The 27,655-nt window shown below is 38.5% G+C and overlaps 1 protein-coding gene across 1 annotated transcript in view; it reads right to left on the bottom strand.

Moving 5' to 3' along the window:
• Window positions 1-24,386, bottom strand: part of ipo11 (importin 11) — a 104,789-nt gene extending 80,403 nt beyond the window's left edge. Inside the window, exons 1-7 of the mRNA XM_019264464.2 lie at window positions 24,204-24,386; window positions 19,527-19,676; window positions 17,514-17,614; window positions 12,748-12,820; window positions 9,925-10,128; window positions 4,496-4,628; window positions 4,123-4,181 (exon numbers count right to left, since the gene is read on the bottom strand). Of these exons, the coding sequence (XP_019120009.1) occupies window positions 4,123-4,181; window positions 4,496-4,628; window positions 9,925-10,128; window positions 12,748-12,820; window positions 17,514-17,614; window positions 19,527-19,664 (708 nt within the window). The 5' untranslated portion in view covers window positions 19,665-19,676; window positions 24,204-24,386. The remainder of the gene's footprint in view (window positions 1-4,122; window positions 4,182-4,495; window positions 4,629-9,924; window positions 10,129-12,747; window positions 12,821-17,513; window positions 17,615-19,526; window positions 19,677-24,203) is intronic.
• Between the last annotated feature and the right edge of the window lie 3,269 nt (window positions 24,387-27,655).

The raw sequence follows: 27,655 nt of genomic DNA, 5'->3' as shown, positions 1-27,655 counted from the left end.
GAAAGAGTGGGGTCACAAAAGGAGCACAGAAGAAGGTGGGAGATGATGGAGAACAAAGTTCACAATAGGCATTTGTTAATTTAATAGTGGGATTTAGAAGGGGAGGCAAGGTACGTGATATAAAAGAAGAAAATACTTTAATAGAGCGTGCAGGAAAATTAGAAACGACTAATGTAGGTGGGAGTTCAAAATATAGGAATTCAGCTGAATCAGCCAGAAAAGGGTTTGATAACTAAAGAGGAGGAGGCGCAAGGCTCATGGCACTGACGGGGAAAAATACATGAGGTTGAAGTGAAAAGTAAATGAATGTGAGGAAAATTGAGACTGTTAAAAAAAAAAAAAGGATGGAAAATGGAGACAGAGTGGTGGGCATCAAATGAACATGTCAGCAGCAGTGTGAGAAGTAGTTTGTAAAGAGAGATGAGAGCGTCAGCGGAACAACCGAGTTCATCTGAGGAAGGATCTAAGGCAGGGGTGGGCAAACTTTTTGACTTGCGGGCCACATTGGGTTCTAAAATTTGACAGAGGGGCCGGGCCAGGACCTCCTAGAAAAACAGAACAGCAAAGATAAGACATACTGCATCATTTTGTGGGTTTTGTTGCTACTCTTTGGGGGCTAGCTCGCCGAGTTTTTAATCGCACAGTGATGAGACACATATCTTTGTAAGATATATTTTTATTTTTTGGACGTGGATAAGTTCAGCGGGCCGTGTTGAAAAGCTTAACGGGCCGTATACAGCCCGCGGGCCGTAGTTTGCCCATGTCTGATCTAAGGGAAGAACAGTGGGTGGCAATCTTTGGCAAATGTTTCCAAGTATATGGAAAAATACCTGCACCGGGCTGTAGATTGTTTATCACAATGGTTCAACTTAATGTGTCTTTTAAAACTATAATTTTCTTTGAGTGTGACCCAAAGATGTCACAAATGCGCTTCATGTTACACATAGTGAGTAGCAAGTTGAAAAGAATGTAAAATGTATAAGTGATTTTTGTTTCTGTTGTTTGTTTAACAGGATTATTTGAGAGGTCTAATCTAGCCTTCCCCTCATAGTGTCTGTTTGACAATCAGGCATGGAAGATGAAGACAGTCATTGAACTGCAAGTTTTAAAATGAATCACTGTGGCAGCTTGTTTGAAAAGTGACAATGCTCTTCATTCTTAATGTCAGTGTTTTCCAGCTCGCTGCCGTTCTCCAGCAGCGTTGCCACTGTGGTGATTAGAAAACCCTGTCCATTCAGAATGATCATGAGTGATGTCGACTGGATGGTTTATAATCAGAGACCAAAGTGTGAATGAAATAAACCATTGGCCTTAAGGCACAGAGAAGAGCCAAGAAGAGGTCAAAGAACTTGTGCAAATAAAAACAGATGGCTCTGCCAAGCCTTGCGTCTTTTGTAAAAAAGTTGCATCTGAAGACTGTATTCGTAACCAAAAGAGCATTAGGGAAAGTCAAACAAAATGCTTGGAACAGAAACTTGCACTGACATGAATAAATTACACCCGCTGGGACCAGACATACCAAGATAAGCTGATATCCCGGTGTTAAACACACGGAAAAATGATGCCCAACAGCCAACAATTTTATGATTCATGCTGTATCAAAATGAGATTTTTTTTTTAAACACATATATTTTAGCTCAAAATACAAACTAGAAATAAACAACACAGCTAAAGAAAACAAAATGGCTTATTGCACAGGTGTGGGTGGCACCTATTTTATTTGGTGTTTCACAATTTTAGTTTACAGAGAATGTACTGCTGAGGGTCAAAGTACTCAGTGACAACAAATTAAGTGGTTAACAAAAGCATAAGCCTATTCACAGCAACATTATGCATAATTAGCAGATATGGGACACACTTATTATCAATATTCACTGTTATAGTCCAGGCCTGCTGTGCTGCAGGCCTCTAAGATACACATCATGAATTAGTTAGTTACATAGTGACTCTTTCAGAAGGTTTATTCAGTTCTCTGCTGGTTGCTTAATTACTTTTTCAGTAGGCAACCTGCATCCTACCATGAAGGCCTTATCAAATTAGAAGTGTGCAGACATAGCATCAAGCCATCACAGAAAATATGTGAAAAATGACTGCAGACATTGTAGGTGTCCAAAACTACTTTGACTGAAAACAAACCACCGGAAGTAGATAATCAGTCAAAGTGGTGTTAATGAAGATTCCCATAACCAAGTTGAACAAAATTAACCTGTGTAATCAGATTTACTATCCAGGAAATTTGTTAATTTGAGCTAAATCAATGATGGCACCTAATGAATTTAAATTACAATATCCCCGTCTGACTCACCTCACCTGTTCCAATTAACAATAATTAACTTTCTTTCAGTTGAATTTGTTCCAGGTCATGAGAGCCGATGCCAGAGACATCCAGGTTAAAGTGTGAACATTGCTCATGATTACATTCAAACGTGTTAAGTCAATAGAAAGATGAGAGTAGATTCAGTCTGGGGATCAGACTAGTGTAATGTCAGTCTGAGATAGTGGAGTAAATGGATGCATAATGTTGTCCATGTACAGAGTCAAGAGACAAAGAAAAGGCACAACCAAAGATTACACCACCTGTTACTTTAAGCAGTAAAACTAAAGAATGGACAAAGCCTGAGCGACGTCACCCATAGGTTTCCAAAGCTCTGTTTTGAAGCGAGGTTTGAAAAGGTCTCCTATTTCACTGAAATGTCTATTCTCAGTGTGTATGTGCATTGGAGGCTTCAAGTTGCATATTGAACCATGACCAAAAAACTAGTTAAAGTCAGTTTCAAGGTGAGCACAGGCAAACTTTCCCCCTTCAACAGATTGATGCGAAAACACACTTCAGGTGTGAAACATTCAACATACATTACTCTGCACAGTGAAGGTCAAATGGCCAAGTGAAGCCACAATAAAAAATAAAAAAAAAACACTATTTTGAGTGGACAGGAACAATAAATATAAAAAGAGAAACACATGATTTTAAAATAGTATGAGGTACTAGGTAGCCTTGACCTGAAGGGAGCTTTAGGTTCAATGTAAACACATTTCTCTGTTAACACACCCTCAGCTGAACAACAAAATACATGAAAAGTGGTATTGAAGTAGTGATTCTGGAATAATTACAGTATATACCGGTACATCTAAACATGAAATATTAACTCCAAACCATTATGTCTGCTCAGTGAGTGGAAATAACCAGGGACAGCTCAAGGCAAATAACATTTTAATGTGACTGTATCAACCATTATACAACCTTCAGCCTGCGAGTTAGAAGTGGTCTAATGGAAAAATAGAGCGCAGTAAACAAAATGATTTCTTTTTGTTTGTTTTTTTAAATCAAAGTTAATAAAAACAATTCAATTTATAATGAAGGGTAAATTTAAAAAAGATAAGTAAATCCTAATTTTCAAGCCAAAACAATGTGTTTGGTATTTTAACTTCAATAAACGACTCAAACATATGTCCCCAATTATCTTATTAATACTAATCAATCACTGAGTAGTTGAATTTCTAACACGTACAAACCCACACACAAACATCCTCCTGTCAAAACTCTCCAATTTTTATTTTGACGTCAAGATTTCAGTCTCAAGGTTCTTTAAATGAAATAACTTCGGTGCCATGTGCCCCTTTGATATCTTAGAGTAGTTTTGCAACCAGGTTTATCCATTAAAGTGGCTGCACTGCTCATAGTAAGAAAGAGTACCTAAGTGACTCTGACTTATGAGTCACAGTTTTTTCACTATTATTCTCCAAAACGTCAGAACTTGCAGCTTGTTGCAGAGTTCAAAAGACGTTTTAATGCAAATGATTCCATTTACTCTGAGCCATGGAGGAGCCAAAACACTATCTAGACAGCCACTTCAGATTTTATTTTTTTTTTAAACCATAGAGATTTAGACTAAATTAAATTAAAACAGCTTTATGGAGCTGGACTTTCTTCATACTGAGAGTGGGAGACAAGCTCAGAACTCTCTTGACTCTTTGAACCGAGACAAGGCTTAAGGCACTTTCAATCTTCATGGCCATCCACATTTTGCACACTTGGACTCATTTTCAACTCAAAACACCAACAAGAAAAATATCAGCCTTTTCAAAATAAGAAACCCACAGCTGAAATAACATAACACTCACCATCACTTCCATATTCTGTTGTGGCTCTTGGAATCCGTGGACTGTCAACTTGCGAAGCACTGAAGAAAAAATAAATAAATAAATAAATAAATCAGTAAATCAGTATGCAGGAATGTTGCTGATCGCTAATGAAAGTGAACTCTGCTTAAGTGGTGTTTCACAAAGTGACATATGATAAATATTTCCGCAGGTTCGTTTGTCCACTTAATTAAATTTATCAGTAAGCAGAATCTTGATAAAAATCACATTATGCAACAGCAGGCAGTGATTTAAGGCCATAATTTATTACCCAATTGGTGATGAATCACTGCGTCACTTTGTATGAGGATGCAGTGTTATGTGTGCATTTGCACGTGTGAGCCAATGTTGCTACCTTTGAGGGAGAGCAGCGTCCTCTCCAGTGAGCTTAGCGCCGTGGCCTCATCTCTGGCATAAATCTGCTGGAGGAAGCAGTCGGTGTGATGGCTCCACAGGGAGCATGCAAAGCTGTAGATGCCTGACGCCAGCTGCCAACATAAACATAAACAGTACAGTCAATCACACAAATGAAACCATTCTGGATCACATTTAACAACAGGCATGTGAGGTGATTCTGGTGAACACGTGAAATGAATCGCAAAACACTGACAATGCTGCTGACAACATGGATGAAAGCACATCCGCAAAATATGCACACAAACATATGGACAGAGGGAGCAAAGAGGGACCTGTGAGTCACAGGGCTAATTTAGCTCTAAATGAACATCCTACAGTCACTGCCATAACATTGTTTGAGCTCAGACCAATTACTTTTTTTTTCCCCCAATGAAGGCAGAGGCAAAACAAGACCATCAAACAAAAAATAGACAAAAGTACTCTCAGCACCATCGACTGTGCAGTATATTGTCTGGCCCTGAGGCCCAGACAATATAAATCTACCGTGGCACAATAATGAGCTTTGGATTATGCTTTGGTTGGAGTTTTCATAAAAAGAAACAGAACAGAAAATAGGCAAATAGTTACATTTCTGGAACTATTCAAACACCGTGGTTCAATATTGGAGCATTTCAAGTGAGATAATGCTTCAGAAAAACAACACAAACAGATATTTTTGTGATGTTGAAAGACATTTTAGTATTTTTTTTTTGCAATTAAAATTTGTCTGTGAAAAGTTGAAATGAACATTAAATCTTAAAGAAAGAAACCGAACAACTCATTGACAGGAGAACTTTTCGTTGTGAGTAACACTCATGTGTCAAGTTGGAGAAATCTGAGAACCAGTGCTTAGGTTGATGATGCATGCCTGCTGAAAGAGAAATCCCTACTTTGACAGCACAGCATAGGCTTTGATAGATTCTTTACACAAAACTGCAAAACTGGCAAGTTTCTTCTTTGGAGAGATTTCTTGAGAGCTTGGCACCCTCTATTGCACAGATTCCAGACTAATCCAATGCATAGAACCTAAAAGAAGTTTAAGAAAAAGTCTGAAGTAACTCTTTCTGTTTTCAGGCAATCTGCTGATGTGCAAGTTATGGCTCTTAACATTTTCCTGCTGCATCTAAGGTCACCCTAACTGAATTTTATATGGCTAAAAGCAGGTTTGACTGCATAACTGGATATCCCTACAAATGATAAACTGATGTGAAGTATACATTTTCCAAAAGTTATGGGAAAAAGCTCTCAGGCATGTTTGCATCCTAACCACCTATTGATGCCTGAGGTGATGTAACTGTGTAAGCTTTCAGTTTTATCAGATCCCCTTCTGTTCTCTCCACAGAAAGAAAAAGTTGAGCTCCTTATGTGTCAATGCGACTTGCACATTTGTGTTTACAGGATTTACACATGGAATTATTCATAAAGTCTGACATAAATCTAATTTTTGAATTAGCCATGATGACCTCCATGATGCTTTTCTCGCATCACTCTGATATCACACGTCACACAGAGCAATGAAATTAATATATTACATAACTGTTGAGTGCCATGGTTATTTAACAGTGAAATGAAGGTGTCGAGAAAAATTACAATCATCTACTGTAATCATAGCTCAACCAACACAAGCTTCTATAAATAACTTCTATGAAAAACAACTGTCTCCTCATATTCAACAAGATGTTAAATACAGTGTATCTCATCTCAGTGAATTGCAATCCTTTCTTCTCCAGTCTTAGAAAAGTGATTTTAATACATTTATTGGCCCTATGATTAAAACAGCTGCACCACCATCAAACTTTTGACCAACTAAACTTCAACATGACAATAACAGAGTTGATATCTCATGTAGTGTACAAGATAATAAATACCACAACAAGTCCAATGATATACTATGATGCACATGCAATAAGCACCCACATTTATTTTAAGTTAGCAGCTGATGTAAAACCAATGAAACACAACTCCTGTTTGCTAGCAAGCACAAAAATTAACACAATCGGTGTGTGTTTCACATAATTCACTCATCAGCATGGCTGAAGGTGCAGCTTTTGAAAGCTTGATGCAAATCTACTGAACAGGACTACAATCCGTCTCATAGCCTCGGGTGACACACTGCACTAAAAAGCATTGAGAAACAGCACAACACCACACCGTAGGCACAGTTTTCTACGCCTGGAAAAAAATAACACAAATCACAAAACCAAAAAGCTACTGGCACTGACGAGCGCTTCAGCCCACTCTCTTGAAAAGCTAGGATGACAATTGTTAAATTCATAATCATTTAACAGAATTCTGATGCATCCAACAACAACAAAAAAAAGCTGTGTCTATGCATGTGTCTGCTCTTTTTCACGAGTGTAGACGAGACGACAGAGAGGCAAATTTCAATAAAAGCAAACAATTTCCTCTAGCTGCAAGCCAATATCCTATTCCAGAAAGAAGAGCTCGCAAACCAAAGCCATCCAAGTAAAGTGTGGTTCATTTCACTTGACAGTCTGTTTATGAATACCCATCATGTGGGATATTGCCCCTCTATCGCCATTAAAAAGCACAAAGCCAGACACTGGATATAACTTGCCCTATTCATCATTCCTACAAGCTTATTGCATGTTTGCAAGTCACAAAAAGACAAACAAGGCCAACAAAGTATCTTTACATTAATGCAGCGTCTTTACAAGCTGAAATTCTACTGTGAAAAGTGAACAACTCTAAACAACCCAATGCTTGTAGAAAATATTCTACAATGCATTATTAAAATTCTCTAATAATAATCCTGTGTAGTTTGAGCCATATAGCTATTTCGGGAAACGTGGAGTACAAAAGAGAGTAGTTGGAGGTCTGGGTTTATGATTCATAAATACAATTGTTGTGTTCTGAGAAGCAACAAAAATCCAAAAGCACAAATACTTTGCTACTTTTTTTTGTAGATCCTATGAGTCTGTGGAAGTGTATTATCCTGGTTGAAGCAAAAATATCTGTTTCTTTTAGGGGGGTTTTGAGCACTGGGTCAAAGGGTTTCAAACCTGGGTGCTGATTAATAAGGCGTAGGTGTAAGAATATTTCCTTTCTTGACATTTTGACATTTTTGTATATTAAAGTTAATACAGCTTGTAGCACATAGCTACCAGATACCCAGTCCGACTATGCTCTGTCACTCAAAGTCATAACACCATGGCAAATGTGGACTTTTCTGGTCAAGCTGACATACTGTCACTGTTCCAGTTGCTCATCCTAAAAGTGGAGAGAGCTGACGACCGTTCGTTTGAGTTCAGTGGAGCGGACAGCTCCGCAAAGTCGTATAATTGCGACTTCATGACATTTTAGAAATTTCTGAAGCACTGGAGGCAATCATTTTGGAACGGTGGGCCGCCGCTGCAAGAACATGTACAACAGAAAAAAGGAATATATTCTACTGCTATATGTTTTGAAATGTGTTCTGCTGGTAAATTCAGTTACGTAACAAAAATCTGGGTGGTAGAGTTCACCTGAACGCATTGACACGCTGGCCTCTGGGAAACACCAGGCAATACAGTGGATGAAGGACAGCAACTCATGTCAACCAGCCTGTTGTGATCAGGCTTCACACACCTGTAGATAGTTCCACTTTGACGTGCACGCCCCTGTGTTATAGTCATTTTGATATGCCATCTTGTCTCCATGCTACTGGCGCGCGGCAATTCATCTACAGTTCAACTGCAAGATTGATGCTGCACAATCATCATGTTTGGTAGCAACGAGTGCATTACTCAGTAATATCATTTTCAATTGTTAGACAGCATTACATAACACTGCCATTCAGCCATGGCCTATTTAGCAATGTGAAGCTTTTCTTAAATAGACAACTGGTGGAGCCTGTTAATGGATACATTTTCCAGATAAATGGTTTAAATTAAACTATTATTCTAACTCTTGCTTACTCTTCACTTGTTCATCATATGATGAAGAAAAATACTTTTAGAAATCTGAGAATATTTGCTACGTCATTTTTTTTTTCCACTCCCACTCTGTTTAGCTTTGTGTCTGGCACATTAGTTGAGTTCACAGCAAGTGGGACAGCAAAACAAAGAGATAATAGTTAATGTGCTGCTGTCGATGCATCATCTTCCATAAGTCCAGTCAACATGGTCTGGCAACAGTTTTAGCCAGGACAAAAGGACTGTAGAGAAGTGCACACACTCAAACACCCACACACACGTTAACAGTTCTTATGTACACATTATGTCTGTACTAAATAGAGTGGGAAACAAAATAAACAGTCTAAACATACTAGATAAAAAGAGATACTCAGCCAGACAATGCAGATTTTGAATAAATGGCACAGGTGACATTCAGGAAACCAGTGATCGCTTTATTCCTTTCACGCCTACAACCCACTCAAAACTACTGTTTTCCTTATTTTCTAAGTTTTCTTCGATAATGAAAACAATGAAGGTCTTGTGAAGTCAGTTTTTCTTTTCTCTTGTTCGGAGTCTTAACACCAGACAGACGGAGAGACGGTTGTAGGGGTCTATACAAAACATGGAAAATACATACAGCTATAGACATACGGCGTTGCATTGGCTTTTGCCTCGTCACCACTTCACAATGCTGGTGTGTGTGTCTGCATGGCTGCCGACTGCCGAGCCACTCAACGTCATGACGGGAGAGAGAGCACTGCATGGGCCATTTAGCGTCAAAGTCATCAGTGCATCATTTAAAAGCTGTTTAATTGGGCTCAGACTGCCTTTGTTCTTCGTATTGCCTAAGGGCACACATTTAGGCATAGAGGGTGACTGTGCACAACGTCCAACTATTAGTTCTCAGTCTCTGATGTCCACTGGTATGCTTGTGTCACTTGATTTTTTTTTTCCTCCTCTGTTGGTCTGTTTGATTATATTTATTCCCCTAAACCCCTTCACTTCACAACTGTTCTTTTAAAACAATACATGGTGAAAAAAAAGCATTTGCATTTGCTCTGATTCGCTGCCTCTAAAACACAATCTCTATAACACACATAACCAGTCACACAGGCACATCTATTCCCAAATATGTAAATCGTATAGTGCTCGTGCCATGCATGAAAACAGACACATGTATGCACAGAGAATCCGGCAACCATAAATCTTGTCTTTGATATGTTTCCTATAGTAGTTAAACAGCATCTCCTTCAGGCTAAATATGGAACTGAAAAACATGAAACTCAAGATAAACTTACTATTCATCTATTCACATTAGAATCATTTTGAGGGGGGGAACCTAAAGTCACCTCTATTCAGGTGTGCACCGCTACTGCATCAAGTGCAGAGGACAAAAAGCCAGGTCAAAAATGACAAGCAATAAAATGTCAAGGTGTTACAGCTGAGAGTGATGAAAAAGCAACTGACAAATGGCTCAAAACTGTGCACTTACGTCTTGGAAGAGTCGTCTGTCCTGTGCCAGACGTTTGGAAGCTAGGGTTTTGGTGACATGATAGAAGGTTAGCAGCGCTCTGTGCTGCTGCAGGCCATCGTGACCCTTCACAGACTCGAGCAGAATGGGAATGAGCTCTGGCCATTGCCTGGGGCAGTCCAGACGGGCCACCTTGGCTATCAGTACTGCAATCTGGGTCGCTATCTGTTGGAAAAACACAAAGAGAAAATAAAATAAAAAAATGACTAGAGGCAAAGTATTAACACAGCAGAAGGGGATTACACCACAAGAGTTTTACTACAGCTAAAACATCACACAATATAAGTATACGGCATGGTGTTAAATTAGTATTTTGGATGTGTGGGACACAAATTAAACTTTTATATTGTACACAGCATAGTGCACATACTATTCTATACCCAACTCCAATCACATAGATAATGTTGCTTTTCAGAACAGAGTCTTTGTACATGCAATAAACATCCATGGCCTTTAATACAAGGACTAGACTATGTCTAAAGTATTTGCCATGACATCGTCACAGCTTCACTTATAATATTTCTTGACACTTCCCAAAGTGTACTTGTTGCAATTATCAATCAAATCTGCCCATTTACTTTTGAGCAAGAGGTAAGACACCTAATCATGAATGGTGATGTTGAGTGTCCAGACTGAAAAGGGCGTTTTATACCTGAGCAGTCAGCGAGCTTCTGATACGGTTTAAACCCACCTTTAATAGCCGTTTTTCCCCACATCACATAAACATAATCAGAGTTTGATTTGACAGCTGTGATTCACCCATCCTACCAAAATAGTTACTTTTTACTGTTCTATCATAAATATAGTATTGGTAAAAAGATCCAGTTGAATGAGGTGTAGTTTATTTGCATCCACATGTTTGCAACAAGGTGCAAGGTGGTAACAGATATACGCTGCCAGTTGCCAGTTTATGAGAAAACCAAGCCAGTCTCATGCAACAGCCCTGCAATAAATCAGTCCTTCATGAGGGTTGTAATGTTTCATTTTTCTTATGACCTTTTCATAGGCGTGTTGATTTAACTTTATGGTAATTTTGTGAGTTGTGGTTTGCAGTGTTCTGTTTCTAATACTTTGTCCACCCAATTTATATCTATTACGGTATACGTAAATTTTATGGCACTGTTACAACCTCAGGAATCACACATTGGTTATCAGTAAATGACACAGGTGGTGTTGTAGTAGTAGTTTAAAGTCTATGGCATGGTTAAGCCAACCTGATATTTTCCAAGTATGGCAGTTTCACCTTCAATTTTTAAATCCATGAATCAAGCCTATTTTTAATTACGTATTACAAGAATTAAAGCAGCAATGGCTATTTGGTTACGTTTAGCTCTTTTGAACTTCGAAACAAGAGAATGAGAATTTATTACATCTCTACAGAATGCAAGCTCTAATTAACACACCTGAATGGCGTCTAGCAATCAAATGTCTGTCAGATGCAAAATCTAATTTTCAAGTATCAATAAGTCATTATGTTTTCCAAGAAAGCCACGTGAGCCTGAAACAATTTGCTTGGATTACAGATTTTATAAATGTAAACTGTTCTCACAACACTGGCACGCCCTCACACTTGCATGCATGAACATGCACAACCTATTCCGGAGCTTTGATTAGACAAGGACAGGCTGTGACTGGTGAGACATATGGCGTTTTAAATGGCATCCATTGCTTGCCATATGGACCCTATCAGTCCTGATGTTGGAGGGCTCTCCCTCAGGGATATACAAGCTGTAGAAACCAGAATGGATGGCCACCATTCAGGGCCACCTTCCATGTCCCGTCAAACAGATGTATTATACACCACTTGATTCCTGAATTATTTGTTTGTTGAACATGAACAAGAACTGTAAAAAGAATGGCTTTTTAACCCTTGAACGTCCCTGTGTCCACATAATAATTAGTCTCTTTAAATAATCATTTCTAACTTCATAATTTTACATCTGTTTATTGCTTAAGCCTATTTCAAACATTTTGGGCAACAACTTCTGTGTGTACGCTGTAACCAGGCCATATCTAAAACAGAGGCATCGATATTACCTGTTGCCTTTTCAATGCCAGTGTTGGGGTTGGGTAACAACCTAATGAAAAATCTCTGTCTCTGCGGTGCATTTTATCTCCTAGAGACAAGAACAAAATCTTCCAAATTGTTTTCCCTCTCTGTCTGTGATATGTTCGTTTGGATGGAACAGCTGATCTGATCTAACTAAGTCCATCTACAGTCAGAAAAACAACAACAGTTTTGATGTCAGCTGGCGGTTGAAATACATTGGCAGTGTGGAAAATGGTGCTAATGTATTCCGCATAAGCTGCATTTTCACCACTTCCTTAATGAGAACAACTGAGCTTCAAAAGCGTTCTCCTCCTCACACTTTCATTCATTCATTGGAATGCACAAGCATTCAATTTCCAGGCACCCAATGAAATAGAATGAAAGAGCCATGACATTTATTTTTTAAACTTTCTTGAAAACATCATGTCAGTTATTGTTATGGAGCAACAACGTAATTTCAAGTTAGTTTAAATCTTCTGCAAGTATTTTTTCATATCATAATGCAATCATTATAGTACAATACAGCAAAAATGGACTACAGCATGCAAAAAGTGGTCAGTCAGTTTCATTTCGCACATTATACAAATTATAAATATATTATAATTATTAAAATGATAATTATATTATACAAATAAAATAAGTAAAGTTAATCAAAGGTAGTTTCTTTGTACCAGTATATGATGTTGAGCATTCCTTTCATGTAAATTTTTAATACATTCCATTTTCCCACTAACCTGATTAATAGGCTCATTGAAGTTTGTGATGAGACCAGCACGCAATGACGTCTTCTCCTCTTCTGATAAAGCACTGAGAACAAACCAGAAAGAAGTTCAGAAGAGGTAAGGAGGTCACGAGGGAGGGCAGAAGATCCAGAGCAGCACAATATATGAACTCACTAAAGGGAAAATAACAACCAAAGCACACCGCACACATATCAATGTGTATGGTTAACATGAAGGACATCCCTACGTTCACTGAACTGATCCAAAATGAAAGTCTTCGCAGAGTAGGTAAAAAAGCTGCCAGGTTTTGAGCCTCTAACTGGAGGTCAAGAGCACTACTGAGCCAACATGTCACATTTTGATGACGGGGAGACCTGGCATTGTTCAAAGTAGCTCATATCCTAAGAGACTCCTTATAATTTAATTTCAAATTCTGCACATGCAGTCCTCAAACTTTGTGGTGATGATATGAATGTGATATCAATCTGCCAGGTTGTTATGGGATCAATTAAATCCCTTTATAACACTGTAGTACAGGACCTGCCAGCTGCCTGATTTAATCAGTAGGCACTGAATAAATCACATTTTCTCTTCCAACTCACATCTTGTAGTCTGCAAGAAGAGTCGAAGTTTTTGCAGACAGAGTAAGCGATGTGAGCATAAAAGTGTGAATCTGGGAACATTTTTTTTTTTTACCCTAATTTACCCTGTTTCTGTCTATTTCAACTGCTGCTGACGGAAACTAGATAGAGTGGGAGAGCGTCTGATGTAAGGAATGAATCACGCTGTAACCTTGGGCAGAGAGAAAAGAGATATGAGTGGAAGACAAATTACTAGGGGGGAGAGGGTGAATTAGTGAAACAGGATTTACAACATGCACATATTTTGGGAATCCGGGAGTGAGGCGAGCTTTAAAGAAATACGGAGGGAAGATTAAAAGATATATTAACATAAGCAAGCATGTGCCTGAGCCTTGTTTTGTTTTTTTTGAGCAAAAGAAAACAGAAAATCTGATGACTGGGAGGGGGGAATCCAGGCAGGCACCAAGATGATTCACAATAAAGCTATCCTGACACATGAGACAGAAAACAGAGGCAGAGTTTTTTCAGCTGCCGTCTTATTTCAATTTCAGCCACAGTTGAGGTAGGAATACATTTTAAACATTTGCGCAGCATTATAGCTCATCTTAATCCGTGGAATGTTGTCAAAATGTTTTGATCACCTAAGCCAGGTTTATAAAGCGCTTTTTTTTTAAGTTGACAGCTTAAGAACAACACAGCAAAAGAAGAGCAGCTTTGGTGAGGAAACCGTACTGTAACTGTAGGAAGCTAAGGTGAGGTAAGGACAGCTTCACAATACAGAAGTAATGCATCATTCAACCAGCACATTCATTTTACACGGAGCATTTTGCTTTTACATTATTAAATATATATTTTTTCCCCCCCAAGTCATTTTAAGCAATGCAATGAAACAGCATTTAAAAATGCGTCGAGACAAACAGGAGAAAGCATGCTTATCAGCTTTTTCACAGAGTTATGCAAATGCATGAATTCTGGTCCTGGCTTTTATAAACTTGTGGTGTAGTGTAAACCAGCGTGGGCTGGGCATGTTTGTATGCATGACACACTAACAAAAACATTCAAACTATCTGCTATCACATTGAGGAGATGCCTTACAACTGGCAAAAGCCAAAAGTGTATGCCCCATATACCATATGTGTAAATAACAACGACTGTGTTGTTTTAAAAGACATGATATCGAAAAAGTATCAAAGCTTAAATACTCAACACCACAAAAGTATTTAATAAAATCAACATGACTTATAAAATTATAACATGCTTCATTACTCATCCATTATTTGTTTCTTATTATTTCTTCACCTCTTTGAAAAATGTCTGTGTATATTTTTAACGCGGTCAAAACCTATGCACTTTCCTGAACTGATAATAATGCAGCAATAATCAAAAATATCAATTTGTTACAATAATAGATGGCAACAATTTATCATCCCGCTACTGGTATAAAACATCTGTCTGGCTCATTGTGGCATAAATAGTCTAATCAGCCAAGAGACAGCACATGCAGAGAACAGAGACTCAATCTGTTTCAATAATATAAATATAACCCAAAAAAAAACAATGTTTGCATCTGCTAAAATACCTAGTTACATACAAGTTCAACCCTGGTTCCAAAAAAGTTGGGACGCTGTGTAAAATGTAAATGACAACAAAATGTAATGATTTGAAAATCCCTTTTGACCTGCCTAATATAATTAGTGTTCAAAGTGCCAACACTCAAAAGACTGGGAGTGAAACCTGCTTGTATCCCACAGGTAAACTGGTTAACTGGTAGCAGGTGATAGTATCATGATGGATGATGAAAGGCTCAGGTGTTCATGGGCAAGGATGGGGTGAGATTCAACACTTGAAAAACTGCATATAGTCCAAGAGTTTAAGAACAATGTTTCTTAACGCACAATTGCAGGGAATTCAACTTTTCACCATCTATAATTATAGATATAGATATTACTACATGGTCTCTGGAAAACTTTGTTGTCGGTAAACAGAGTGTGTTGCTGCATCTACAAATGCAAGTTAAGACTCTACCATGCCAAGTGAAAGCCATATATCACCAACATCTAGAAATGCTGCCATCTTCTCTGGGCCCCAGCTCATCTGAGATGGACTGATGGAAAGTGTAACAGTGTGCTGTGGTTTGATGAGTCCACACTTCAAATTGGTTTTAGAAATGAAGGATGCCATGTTCTCTGAGCTAAGGAGGAAAAGTGCCACCCAGATTGTTACCAGCAAAAGGTTCAAAAGGCAGATCAATGATGGCATGGGTGTGTTTTAGTGCCCATGGCATGAGTAACTCACACATCAGTGAAGGCACCATTGATGGTGAAAGGTACATGCAGGTTTTTAACATCTTTTCAGGGACATCCCCGATTATTTCAGCAAGACAATGCCAAGTCATGTTCTGCATGCGTTACAACAGCTTGGCCTTGTAGTCTGGGTATTTGGCTGCCTGTAGTCCCATTTAAAATGTGTGATGCATTATGAAGTGCAAAATATGACAACAGAGACCTTGCACTGCTGAGCAACTGAAGCAATAATGTGAAAGAATTTCACTTCCAAAACTTCAATAATTAGTGTCCTCAGTTCCCAAACGCTTACTGGGTGTTGTTAAAAGAAAAAGTTGATGTAACACAGTGGTAAACATGTCCCAACTTTTTTTGGAACATGTTGCAGGCATCAAATTCAGAATGAGCGTATATTACTGCTTTTTGAACATTTAATATCCTGTCTTTGTACTGCACTCAATTGAATACAAGTCGAAAAGGATTTGCAGATTAATTTAAATTATTCATTTCAATTAAATTATTGCATTTACATTTTAAACAGCGTACAAACTTTGTTGGGGGGTTGAAATTGGGAAATTCACCAAAGATAATGGAAATAAGATGCCTGCTTGGTTAAAGTGAGTAATTTAAGTCATTTTTTTTATGTTGGAGATATGCAGAGATATAAAGGGAGACTGAAAAGAGTTAAGTTCTGTTTTTTCTTACCCACTCTCTACACTAAATTCAAATAAATTTCAATTTCATAACCCAGCATTATGGACAACTGGCAGGCCCGAGTATAGTCCTGGATAGCATTAATTAAAGAGAGACATAAGAGGCAGTTTTCCAATTAATGAAAAAGCAATTGACCTTTTCCGCAGCAGACCTTTTGACTTGTCTCAACAGAAAAAAGGTAACTAATAACATGAATCATGGCTTCATAACGCTTAAGTGACCCATGCCAGTGAGCCACCATGCACAATGCTGCACTGGGAATATCTTAAGACAGCATATCATTTACATTTGGCCAGTGTCTTACAGAAATTAAAGAAAGAAAATGAAACCAAAATGGACTTAAAGGATTCAATGTGTATTTTTTAAACAATATTCAAGCATGTTAGATTGATGTCTTCTATGGTTAAAATACAAATGAACTCAGGTGAAATACAAACTGTAAGTCACTACAATAACAGAATAAAATGCTATTTAATGTGCCCGATGCTTTATATAGTGACATGCTGTGCCGCACAGTATCCTAAATTAATGACAATGGACCAACAGTAATCAGGTAAATAACCCAGGCCGAAACCCCATGCACAGCCCTCTGGCAAATGAAATGCAATTTACTGAACTACTGACAAGAGTGAAACGACTTTAGTAAAAGGAGAAAACGAAAAAGAAGAGAACAGCAATAATTTCAAGTGGCCAAAGAGAGACCGCAGAGTGCTGAGACAGAGCTGATTACCTCTGGTAAACCGCTGTCCTGCAAAATTTAAGAGAATGTTCAATTCAAGTCTAACAAAAGCCATTTTAGTCAGGTATCCAAAGACAGAATGTAGGCTTTGAATGGTCAAAACCAATCTACCACCAGACAGAAGCAGACACAAAAGAATAAACGCAGAGAACAATGGTATGAATAATCAGGAAAAGAAGGAACGCAGTGAGAGATGATGGAGACGGACCTACAGACGTAAGCTATAACTAGTAAAAGACAATGTGTAAAATGATGGCAACGAGGAACAAAACCTAAAAAAGAAAAATGCAACTACAAATCTGTGAGAAAATACCCTCAAAACAGGCAGAGAGATTAAGATTGAGGAAAAGAGACAATGAAGAAGAGAATAAAGACGAGCATTGGAACAGAGACGACGAAAACAATGGAGAGTTGAGCGAACAAGGCTGACAGCAATGTGGAAGGAGACAAGGAGGCACTTACTGAGGCGCTACTCTCCTCCAGTATCTGTCAATGCCATTTTTGAAGTATAGCACAGCCAGCCATCTGACGTTCACATCCAGCATGTGGTTATTGAAGATGTTCTACGGAAGGGAAAACACACGTGTTTAACAAAATACAAGACTTGATCTGGAGTGTCTAAGTTGTACACACTAAAGCAGTTTTATTCACAAGTGCTAACATTTTTCACTTGTAAAATGTAGCCATAACCTTGGAAAGTACTGTCACAGAGTTCTCAAAGTCATTCTCCCATTCTCTACACAACACTAGCTCCATAAAGAGCTGCACCGTAATATCAGAGATTGGAATCTTGGCTCCTGATTTTTTCCAGGTTTAGGAGATGTGGGGGACAAACATGAGTTAAAATGCACTTTAAAAACATCCCTCTGTTGTATTAAGGGAACAGAGCACCATTAGCAGGCCGGCACGGCGTAACTATTTACTTGAATCTGCAAGTAAAAATCTGCCACTGCCATTAAACCTTTATTAGATGTACCAGTGCATCCTGAATTTAGCTGGCCAGGCAAACATTGGATTTATTGATGCTGTCCTTCCTGTACCATTTCTGTAATAATATACAGAGACATAATTCTCCTGAATTAAATGAGATGGGACACACTGCGCACCTTTGGCTTAATTGATATTGGACCATGGCAGCAAAGGGAGCTACATAAAAATGAAGCATAAACTCAATTTTGTGCATTTTCAATCAAACACTAAGTTTAAAGTCAAAGATGATCTAAGAGAGGGGTTTTCAAAGTCATGGAACATGATCGCCTCCATGTTGCCATGAAGGCAAATTATCCATCAACACTTTCTTTGTAAAGTATCCCTGAGTGTGAAAGTAATCCAGTTGCCTGGATGACTTTGATACTGAAGATCATTTTAAACGTTTTAAGTAGCATTCGTTATTCCTTCAGTACATCAGTGTGGATGGTTATTCAGTATGACATCCTCCAGAAGTGCAAGTCACACTGAATCTAAAAATATGTGAAGCATATCTGTGTTTAACCCTCAACAGGCAGTATCTTCCTCGCTGTAATTCACATTCAAAGACAATAACAATTAAGAAAAACAAACGTGTTTCTCTATGTAACAGTTTACTTGTAATCTCTTGCTGCAAACCTCAATGTTTTTATCCTAACCTGACAAAAGGCTCAACACAACCCCCTTATATTGTGTATTCTAAATTGGAGGTACTGTGTAAAAATTAAGTCAGACAAATTAAATGTTACACAAACCCCATTAGTTTTATTGTTGAATGTGTCTTCTAAGACATACTTTGTCTTGAAGGGTGTTGTTTTGTCTGTTGTCTTCTCTTATCCACAATATATTCAGGGGAAAAAAAAAATAAAGAAAATAATATATTTTCATTTTTGTGCCTGGTTGGGCACATCCTGAGCCAATTTATCTGCTGAATGCACAGAGATTAAACTGAAATCAATCATTTCATTAAACCCCAGCTGAGACAGTAAACAAACGTGTTTTGTTTGTTAAGTTAGGTGCCGGTCAAGACAGAGAGGATGATCGCACGCTAAAGCTGTGTTGACCTGCTGTGTTGTACCACTGACCTTGATCGTAGACTTGGAAAAAGACAGCGTGGTTAAAACATCTGGGAATAAATCTCAATACTATTAAACTGAGTTTTGTGTATTTCTTTAACGCAAATCCATCTTCCTCCGTGTTTCTCTACCTCTCACAATATTGGGATTAATTCACTTAAACGACTAGTCTGTAGGATTTTTCTTTATTATTTTCAGGTGATTATTCACTAATGAAAGTATAATGACACATATTAGATTACATTTCTACCATTTTCTGTGAAAAGAAACCTATATTATACAGTGGATGTAAAGTGCTTTGAAATCAGGACAAACCCCAACATTGTCTGATTGTCTGTAAAATACAACACAGTTATTACCATCTCAGTTCATTTAAGTTTTAATAGCTTTCACTCCAGCAGATTTATTCCAATTATTTGATATCATCCCTCACCAGAAGGACCGAGTAGAAGCCTGGCTGAGTCTCCCACTGTCGGAGCTGCTCCTCCGCGGGCTTCAGCACAGCTGTGTCCTGACTAGTAGCCTGGGTTAAAGCCTGCAGCACCACTGAACTGGCACCGTCCATATCCATAGTTGGATATATCTGCAGGGGGGGGGGATACAAGAGGGGAAGAATAAGGAAGAAGAAAGAAAAGAGATTCTTGTGATGAAAAGTTCTGGCTGAGTTGAGGGCGGAAACAAAACATTTTAAAATAGTTTCACTGTGGGGAAAAACAGCATAATAAAACATCAACTGAAAGCTGAGGTAGTCAAATTACACAGACAAAAAAAAGAACATTTGCTTGCTTTGTCTGGGGTTATCCTTTTTTTCCTCCCTTTTTATTATAGATCAGGCAGCACTGAAATCACTGTCAAACTTCAGTGGGAAAGAAACAAATCCTTCGGAATAAAGAAAAGCTCACCTAATAGAAATACTGGCAGTCATCTTTACCATGCAAAGAGATGTTCTATATCCCGGATAATATTCAAACACCCAGGCTTCACAGGGCTTTTTAAGTTTCAAAAGCAAGTAGTTGAGTCAGTCTCCTCTGCGCCTCAAGAAAGGGATTCTCAGATAGAATAACAAAAAGTTGCCACACCAGACCTACTTTGGGACCAAGAGTCCTATCTTATAAGATCATATCTCAATTTCTCATTTCCAGAGGACTTTGTCAGTGATAAATTGGTTATTTATTTAATTCCACTAGGAAAAAACATAACCCACCTCTCTACCTCTGCAGCTTTTAGTGCATACAATACTTTCAGACAATATATTTGACAGGCGTGAGATGAAAAATTTAAGGAATACAAGGTCTGTCAAGTAATCATGTCTCGATAGTCAAGAGCTACAAGAAGCAGTTTATTCCAAAAACTATGTGAAAAACACACTTCTTTTTTCACATAATGGCCGGATTTTTTTAGTAAACAATTAATCCTCCCCAGAAACGGTCATCTGTGCATAGAGGTAGTGTGGTGGAAGTGAGCTCTCATTAGTATGTTTCAATAAGAGGGGGCAAAACTCCAGAGCAAGGCTGCCATCTACAGCCCATAAACAAATATTCAGCACCATTTATCTATAGTGTGCTTCTGTAAATGGCATGAGCATTCGGCCATCTCCACACGGGGATAAAGTACTCCAAAGTAAGTGCTTTGAACACACCTGTTGTCATTTAACAGAGACCGATTCTTTTAATAAATGGACCATGAATTATTGATTCAACAACAATTAAGACTCTGCGATGGGGTTTGTCTGTTATGAGCTGTGACCGTATCTGCAGAGCATAATACAGTAGGATGGATCGGGTAGAATTGGGTATCCTGGTTATGTTTTTGTGAGTATAAACGTTGTAATGGAATTTTCCATCCTTAGGTTACACGGGGTCACGTGTGGGCCTTGAGGTCCTCGACAGTAGTAGTTGTTAGGCTTTGATTGGGACCTGCAGGTGGCAGTCTATCTCAACACTGTGGTGACCAGGGTCAAAGAGACCTATTGCTGCCTTCTTATACATAATATATAGTTTGCAGAGTGTCTCCAGACCAGACTAGAATATGCTGACAATAACCCCTGCATGGGTAAATACATTCTCTTTGGCCAATTCTGGGAGTATAGTATTTGTGGTGTTATCTGTAGGGGTTTAAAGTCTATCCACCAGGATGGGTTGGGCAGAATGTGAGACCGAGTCAGGCACTTCTTATGTACTTTGAGAGTGTCTCTAATTCTCCTTGGCCAAGCGTCAATAAATAATACAGCAAAAGACATCAGAGGCCCCTGAACACTTTGTTCCCTCTTGACCTCACCATTAACTTTAGCAATTTCTCCACAACAAACGTGATATAAGCATTTATCCCAGTTTTGAAATGCCCAGATGTGCTTTCAGTGTGTAGATAAAAGGATACTGTGGTATGCAGGCCACCTATTCCAGGTTTGTGATGGCCCGCCATGTGCGCAGTATCATCAACTTAAGTTATGTAGTGGGTTAGTCATTCAAACAAAAATAACATATGACGCAACTGTGATTGGAATGCTGCTCTCATCTTCCATTACTTGTGATCAGATGCAGCAGTCCAGAAAGCCTGAAACCAAACTGTGTTCATCCTCAACTAAACAAAGAGAGGCTGAATGTTGAGCAGTGAAAGACCGACCTCAGAACTCATCAGCTATCGTCTGACAACAGTTTAGCCTCACGAGGAAACAGTCAATGGCTCAGTCGGGTCAAGTGCAGCCAAGAGATACGCTTGATACGAAAAGACTGAAAACACAGATACTTAACATAAACACACTCGATATTCGATACCACAAAACATATCACAAGAATTGTTTCCATATTTATCGATCTCGATATTTATCATGGTATAATTTGATAATGCTTCCATTTTGAAGCATTATCAAATTATCAGACTACCCTGATAATGACTGATGCCGGAAGAAAGTTTATTAGTTAAAGCTTTAAATACAGTATATTAACATAAAAAAACAAAAACAGACTAAAACAAGGCAATAATTAAACTGTGCAAACATGGCTTGATTCAAATAAACGTAATACAAAACAAGTCATATGACAAAGAAATGAACCGCATAATATATTTTTGGCTTAAAGAACATAATACATAATGACTTAAAGCTTTAACCTTGTCTGCCTTGACAAAAGTGAGCTTGTACTGTAACTTGTAAACATAATGGTGTGGCAATGATGGAAAATATACGTTGAGCTTGTGATCTTGGTTGACACTCACTAATGGCATATTTTAACAGACTGAATCCACGCTTTGCTGCATTTAAGATATCTATAGAATCCCCATATAATTAATGTTGTGTTACCTTTTTGTCAGCAATATAATATACAATATTGTCAGCAGCATAACTACTTCTGTATAGCGCTAAAACAAACCAAGCAGGGCAGTAAGTAACAGCGGGCAGAGTGGCCGAAGTTTGCGTGCTGCTTGTTCAACAGGTGTTTGATAAATCGGTGAAAAAAAGTGCGCTTAAGGAGTGTTACATTTAAGGGTTGAGAAACGTGTATTTACATCAGTGAGCTGACACTGTCGAGATGATCAAATCTGTGGTGTCATGATAGAAGTGTCGACCATGTCTGTGTTATACACATTAACAGATAAAAGTCTGAACGCAGGGACTGGGTCTTGTTTAAAGATGACTTCGGAGCAAATTCTCGGGTCTGACACTCTCACCGCCAGACTCTTGATGATCACTTCGATTACTCTGGTTTAGGAGGTTTTTGGAAAAACCCTTGATAAAAAGAACAGGCGATCAGTGTAAGGTGCCAAAAACAACTGTAGCAGTCTGCCAATGATTCCTCGACATAACAGCTTCAAAACGGTGACACAGCATCTTTAAGTGACGAAGGACAAGATCTACTGTAGAACTCGTACGACGTTGGTACGCAGTTGAAATGTGGTCAGTTGTTGTTGTTGTTGGTGCTTTTTTGTCTAGCAGGTCCACTAGGTCTGCAACATCACAGGCCCGTTTCACTGCAGACATTTTGACTTGCACGTGTTACTATTAACATCAATGATGGCTCTAAGTGTCCCAGTGAGCGATCAGCATGCATAACAACAACAACAGGACAGGCCAGACTGAATTCAGATCATGATCACCTCCATTATTTACACTAATTCTCTTCCTATTGTGAAACAAAATGGCCTCTGTGAAGAAGGGCCTACTGGCAGACTGTATGAAGACTGTACCGCCTGATTGAAAGCTCATCATGTCACACCTGTGCACCTGTCCTTCCTTGTCACATGGTGTGAGTTTGTCCAGGTAAAAAAGAAAAACACTTCAGATTCTCTCAGCATGAAGCTCGACTGCTACCTGTCTGTTGAATCACCACGTAGCATGTCAACAAACTGCTACGGCTGCGTGCGTGAAGCTTTCAGGTGAACACATGCGTGTCCAGGCTCCCATCAGACGTCAGATAACTTAATCACATGTGTGTTGTTTTGCATATGCAATGACCTCTGGCTGCTAAATACGAGCTAGCCTAGTTATCAAACGCTGGCTTTAGTGTGATCATGCTAGCGGCATCACAGCTGGACCCTCCAGTCCTCCAGACCCTGTTTGTTATCTCCATGATTACTAATTTAAATGTTGTCCATCACAAAGAGGATAGGGGCTGATTTGATCTGAAGTTATCACCTGCCTGGCCTTATTATAATATAATACGCGTCCACGGGCCTCCGACACAGCCCAGAAAAACGTGTGTTATTGCTAAAGATTTCCACATCGTGACATGAGCAAACATCCGATAAGAAACGTGTCCTCAGACTGGGTTCAAGTTTAAAGTTTTGTTCTTTTTCTGAAGCGCAGAGAAAACCAAAACAAGCTCGGCTGTGAAAAAAAGAGGAGAGTCCGAAGAGGAGCAGCGTTAAAGCGTTTGCATTTACTTTGGTTTATAATTCATTTCCACAGTGGATAGCTTTAGTGGACATCTCTATGTTGTTTAAGAATAAGCTCATTCACTGAAAACACAGGCAACACATCGTACATGCCAAAGCTAACTTCAGGGCTGCTAGCCAGTGAGCTAAACTTACTCACTGAGGAACCAGTGGCCCACAACGTGTGCGCTGGTAAATAACAACTTTCTCAAGCGAGAGAGACACAAAACAACAGACTCACCTAAAAAAAAACACTGATGCAGGCAGAGAAACTAGACTTCGTGCTGGTAGCAGTGTCTGCTCAGGCTCTGCCAGTGGTCAGATGTATTCAGAGATGGAGACACACACACACACACACACGCTTGTAGGAATGGCGCGGGTAACACAGCAGGCGCGCGCTGATGACGCGAGAGGTTTGGCTGGCTTTCCTCCGCCGTGAATGGATGGATGGATGGATGAATAAATGGATGGATGGATGGATGGATGGATGGATGGATGGATGAATGGATGAATGGATCCATGGATGGATGGATGGATGGATGAATAAATGAATAAATGGATGAATGGATGGATGGATGAATGAATGAATAAATGGATGGATGGATGAATAAATGAATAAATGGATGGATGGATGGATGAATGAATAAATGAATAAATGGATGGATGGATGAATAAATGGATGGATGGATGGATGGATGGATGGATGGATGAATGAATGAATAAATGAATAAATGGATGAATGAATGGATGGATGGATGGATGGAGACAGCTGCCGCTGCCGCTGCTGCTGTGCAGGTATCATCACTGTTGTTGTTTTGGAAAGCCCTGTCTGAGGTTTATGGAGCTGATACGCATAGTAAAACAGTGCATCGTGGATGGCTAGTGCAGCATAAACATCCATACAGTCAAATATCTGTATGCCATCCACCAATTTTTGTCATAATAATTGACAGTTTTCACTATAAATAATTTGTGAGAATTAAAAAAAAAATATATAAGAAAAATGACATTGAGTAAACTGCAAGCATTAATATTTATATTAATATATTCATTATTTACAAAAAAAATGATTTCATTATGCATGAACTTTTTTTTTTTTTTATCAATCAATCAAGTATTTGTAAATAGGTTAATAAGGTGAAATAAAAGGTGAATAAAGTAAATATACAAGTTATTATAGGCCAGGCTTAAAATGTTGCACATTACATTTGAAAAAGGTTGAAGACCCCTGGTTTACACTATTTATATTTACTATATTTACACTGTTCATATATATATAAAAGTTCATGTTTATTGCTGTTTTGCACTGCAGATATGAGGGAAACGGAATTACAATTCTCTGTATGTCCTGTACATATAGCAGTGCTGACAATAAAGTAAAGACTTGACTTGACTTGATAATTTCGTATCGTGCAGAATCTACACTAGGCCAGTATAAAATAGGGTAAATTAGGGGTCAAATGGGACGTTGAACAAATCAAATATAATGTCATAAAAGTGTCATAGCTAAAGTATTGCACAAACCTTTGATGGAAACATGATTATGATTACTGCAACAACATCAGTAATAGTTTCTGATAGACCTGATATCCAATAAGACAAACAAAAATCTTTTTTTTTAACTTAATGATGCTTTATCACATAGGCCTTCAGGTTCACAAGTAGTGTGTGGTTTCTATTAAGGCAAATTAAATATAAAATACATCTATGTAAAAAGTTGCAAGTGGAAAATGATCCATAACAAAGTACACACCAGCTCTATTTCAGGGCTGCAAAGTTATCACATTACCATTGGCAAATACCCATACTAAAACAGTAGATGTAATTTTGTCAAATCACCACTAGATGTCAGGTTATATCTTGTCGGTGGGCTAGGACCATCGGGGGAATTATGAGAATGAGCCACTGTGCACTACTATAAAAGATAAGTGATCCTGAGCAGGTTGCCAGTTCACCTAAACACTCACAAATGTAGCAATAATTCAACTTGCAGCCTAATGCAAACCTAAAATGCAACTGGGTAAGGTAATGCACCCAAAATCTTATTTTTTTTAACTTTTACTTAATTTCAGTGACAACCACTGTCACGCGGTGAGGTCAAGCTGGGTTTTTGTCTTGTCTTGTCGTTTCCTGTTTTATTTGAAAGATAACTCTCCTCTCGTTTCAGGTCACTTGCCCTTCCTCATGTGTCACCGGTCTCATTGTCTTCCCCGCCCTGATTGTTTCCACCTTTTCCCCATTACCTTGTGTATATCTTGTCTGCGTCTCCCTTTGTCTTGTGCCAGAGTGTTTCGTTCATTTCGTTCACCCCAGCCGGTCGTTCCCACAGTCTTAGATCTTCCTTGCTTCCCCACGTAATGTGTGTTTGTTGGTTATTTTCTGTTCAGTTTTATAGCAGATTTAGCTTTTGTCCTCCCTTGTGGAGTGATTTTCTGTTACCTTTTTCCTCTTTGCTTTTTATGTTTTTTCCTTCTTCAGAGTGGTTTTGTTTTGCAGAGTAAATTCTTGAATAGTATCTTTATTTTGACTCTAGGGTAATTTTCATAGTCTTTTCTTTGAGTCACTCAGTGTTTTCTTAATAAAGTTCTACCCAGCTGGTGAAATCTCTGCATCTGACTCCTCCTTTGAGTCTGGGTCTGACAGGGATGGGGATGTACAGCATCGATCTATCGATCTATCTGAAAGGTAGAGAAGAGATGACAAGGCAAGCAGTAATTTACTGGATTATTGTTTAATTGATCTGTGAATAACATGAAAACAGATGCTGTACTGGTATTTTGTATACCAGGAATATGTCACGTTTTCATTGTTATGTTGCAGATGTATAAATGCAAAATATAAGGTAAATATGGCAACCATATTTTCAGTTTCAGCATAAAAGCTGATGGCCAGTTGCCAGCCTGGCAACGCCTTTGTTGATGTTGCATCTAGTCTTCCATGAGCATGAGAGAGAAGTAAAACCAGTCTTCAGTCTTGCAAAATAAATCCTATTAAATAATAATTACTTGACTAATGTCATCACTAAACTAAGAAAATGTTAATAGTAATACGTAGTTATATTTGGCATCCTTTGTATGTTGTCCATTCAAGAGTCAACATCCCAAAGATATTCAGGTCATATAAAACGCTGAAAATCTATTAATCTTTTCAGATAAAATAACAGTATATGTAATCGTACACAAGGAAAATTATATAAATTTGGTGAACATTTTCAAAATATCAAACTCAACTTATAGATGTATAAGCAAAAAATTGCATAAACTTTCAAAAGACGTTTGCTTTATGGCCACGTGTCAAGTGCAATAAACAAGTTCTGCAAGATGGTTTGCCTCTTATTCTTCAACAGGTTTCTTCAACAGACATTCACTCTGGCTCTTTTCCAGGAAGCTCGCATTCCTCACGCCATTTTGCCACACATACTTCCATACAAACATCTTCTCACACTTCCATTCCATTACCATACTGATTACAATAATAGAATAAAATACAATTTATTCCTTGCAAGTTTTTTTAACTAATTGTGCCCTGACCAAAATGGCTTTTAACAGGGCTCTGCAGGAGAGACATAGAAGTAGCTAACACAGAACCCACACACAAGTACAGTGGGTGGGGAAATTATCAAAACTCGGTCAAGTTAACCTAGTATTGCATGTCTACTAATTTGACAACACTCTGGGTTGAGCTTTATTCCAA

This window comes from Larimichthys crocea, chromosome III (genome assembly GCF_000972845.2).
Source record: "Larimichthys crocea isolate SSNF chromosome III, L_crocea_2.0, whole genome shotgun sequence".
Lineage (NCBI taxonomy): Eukaryota > Metazoa > Chordata > Actinopteri > Sciaenidae > Larimichthys > Larimichthys crocea.
Note: the sequence above shows the minus strand (reverse complement) of the source record. Positions and strands in the feature narration are given on the sequence as shown.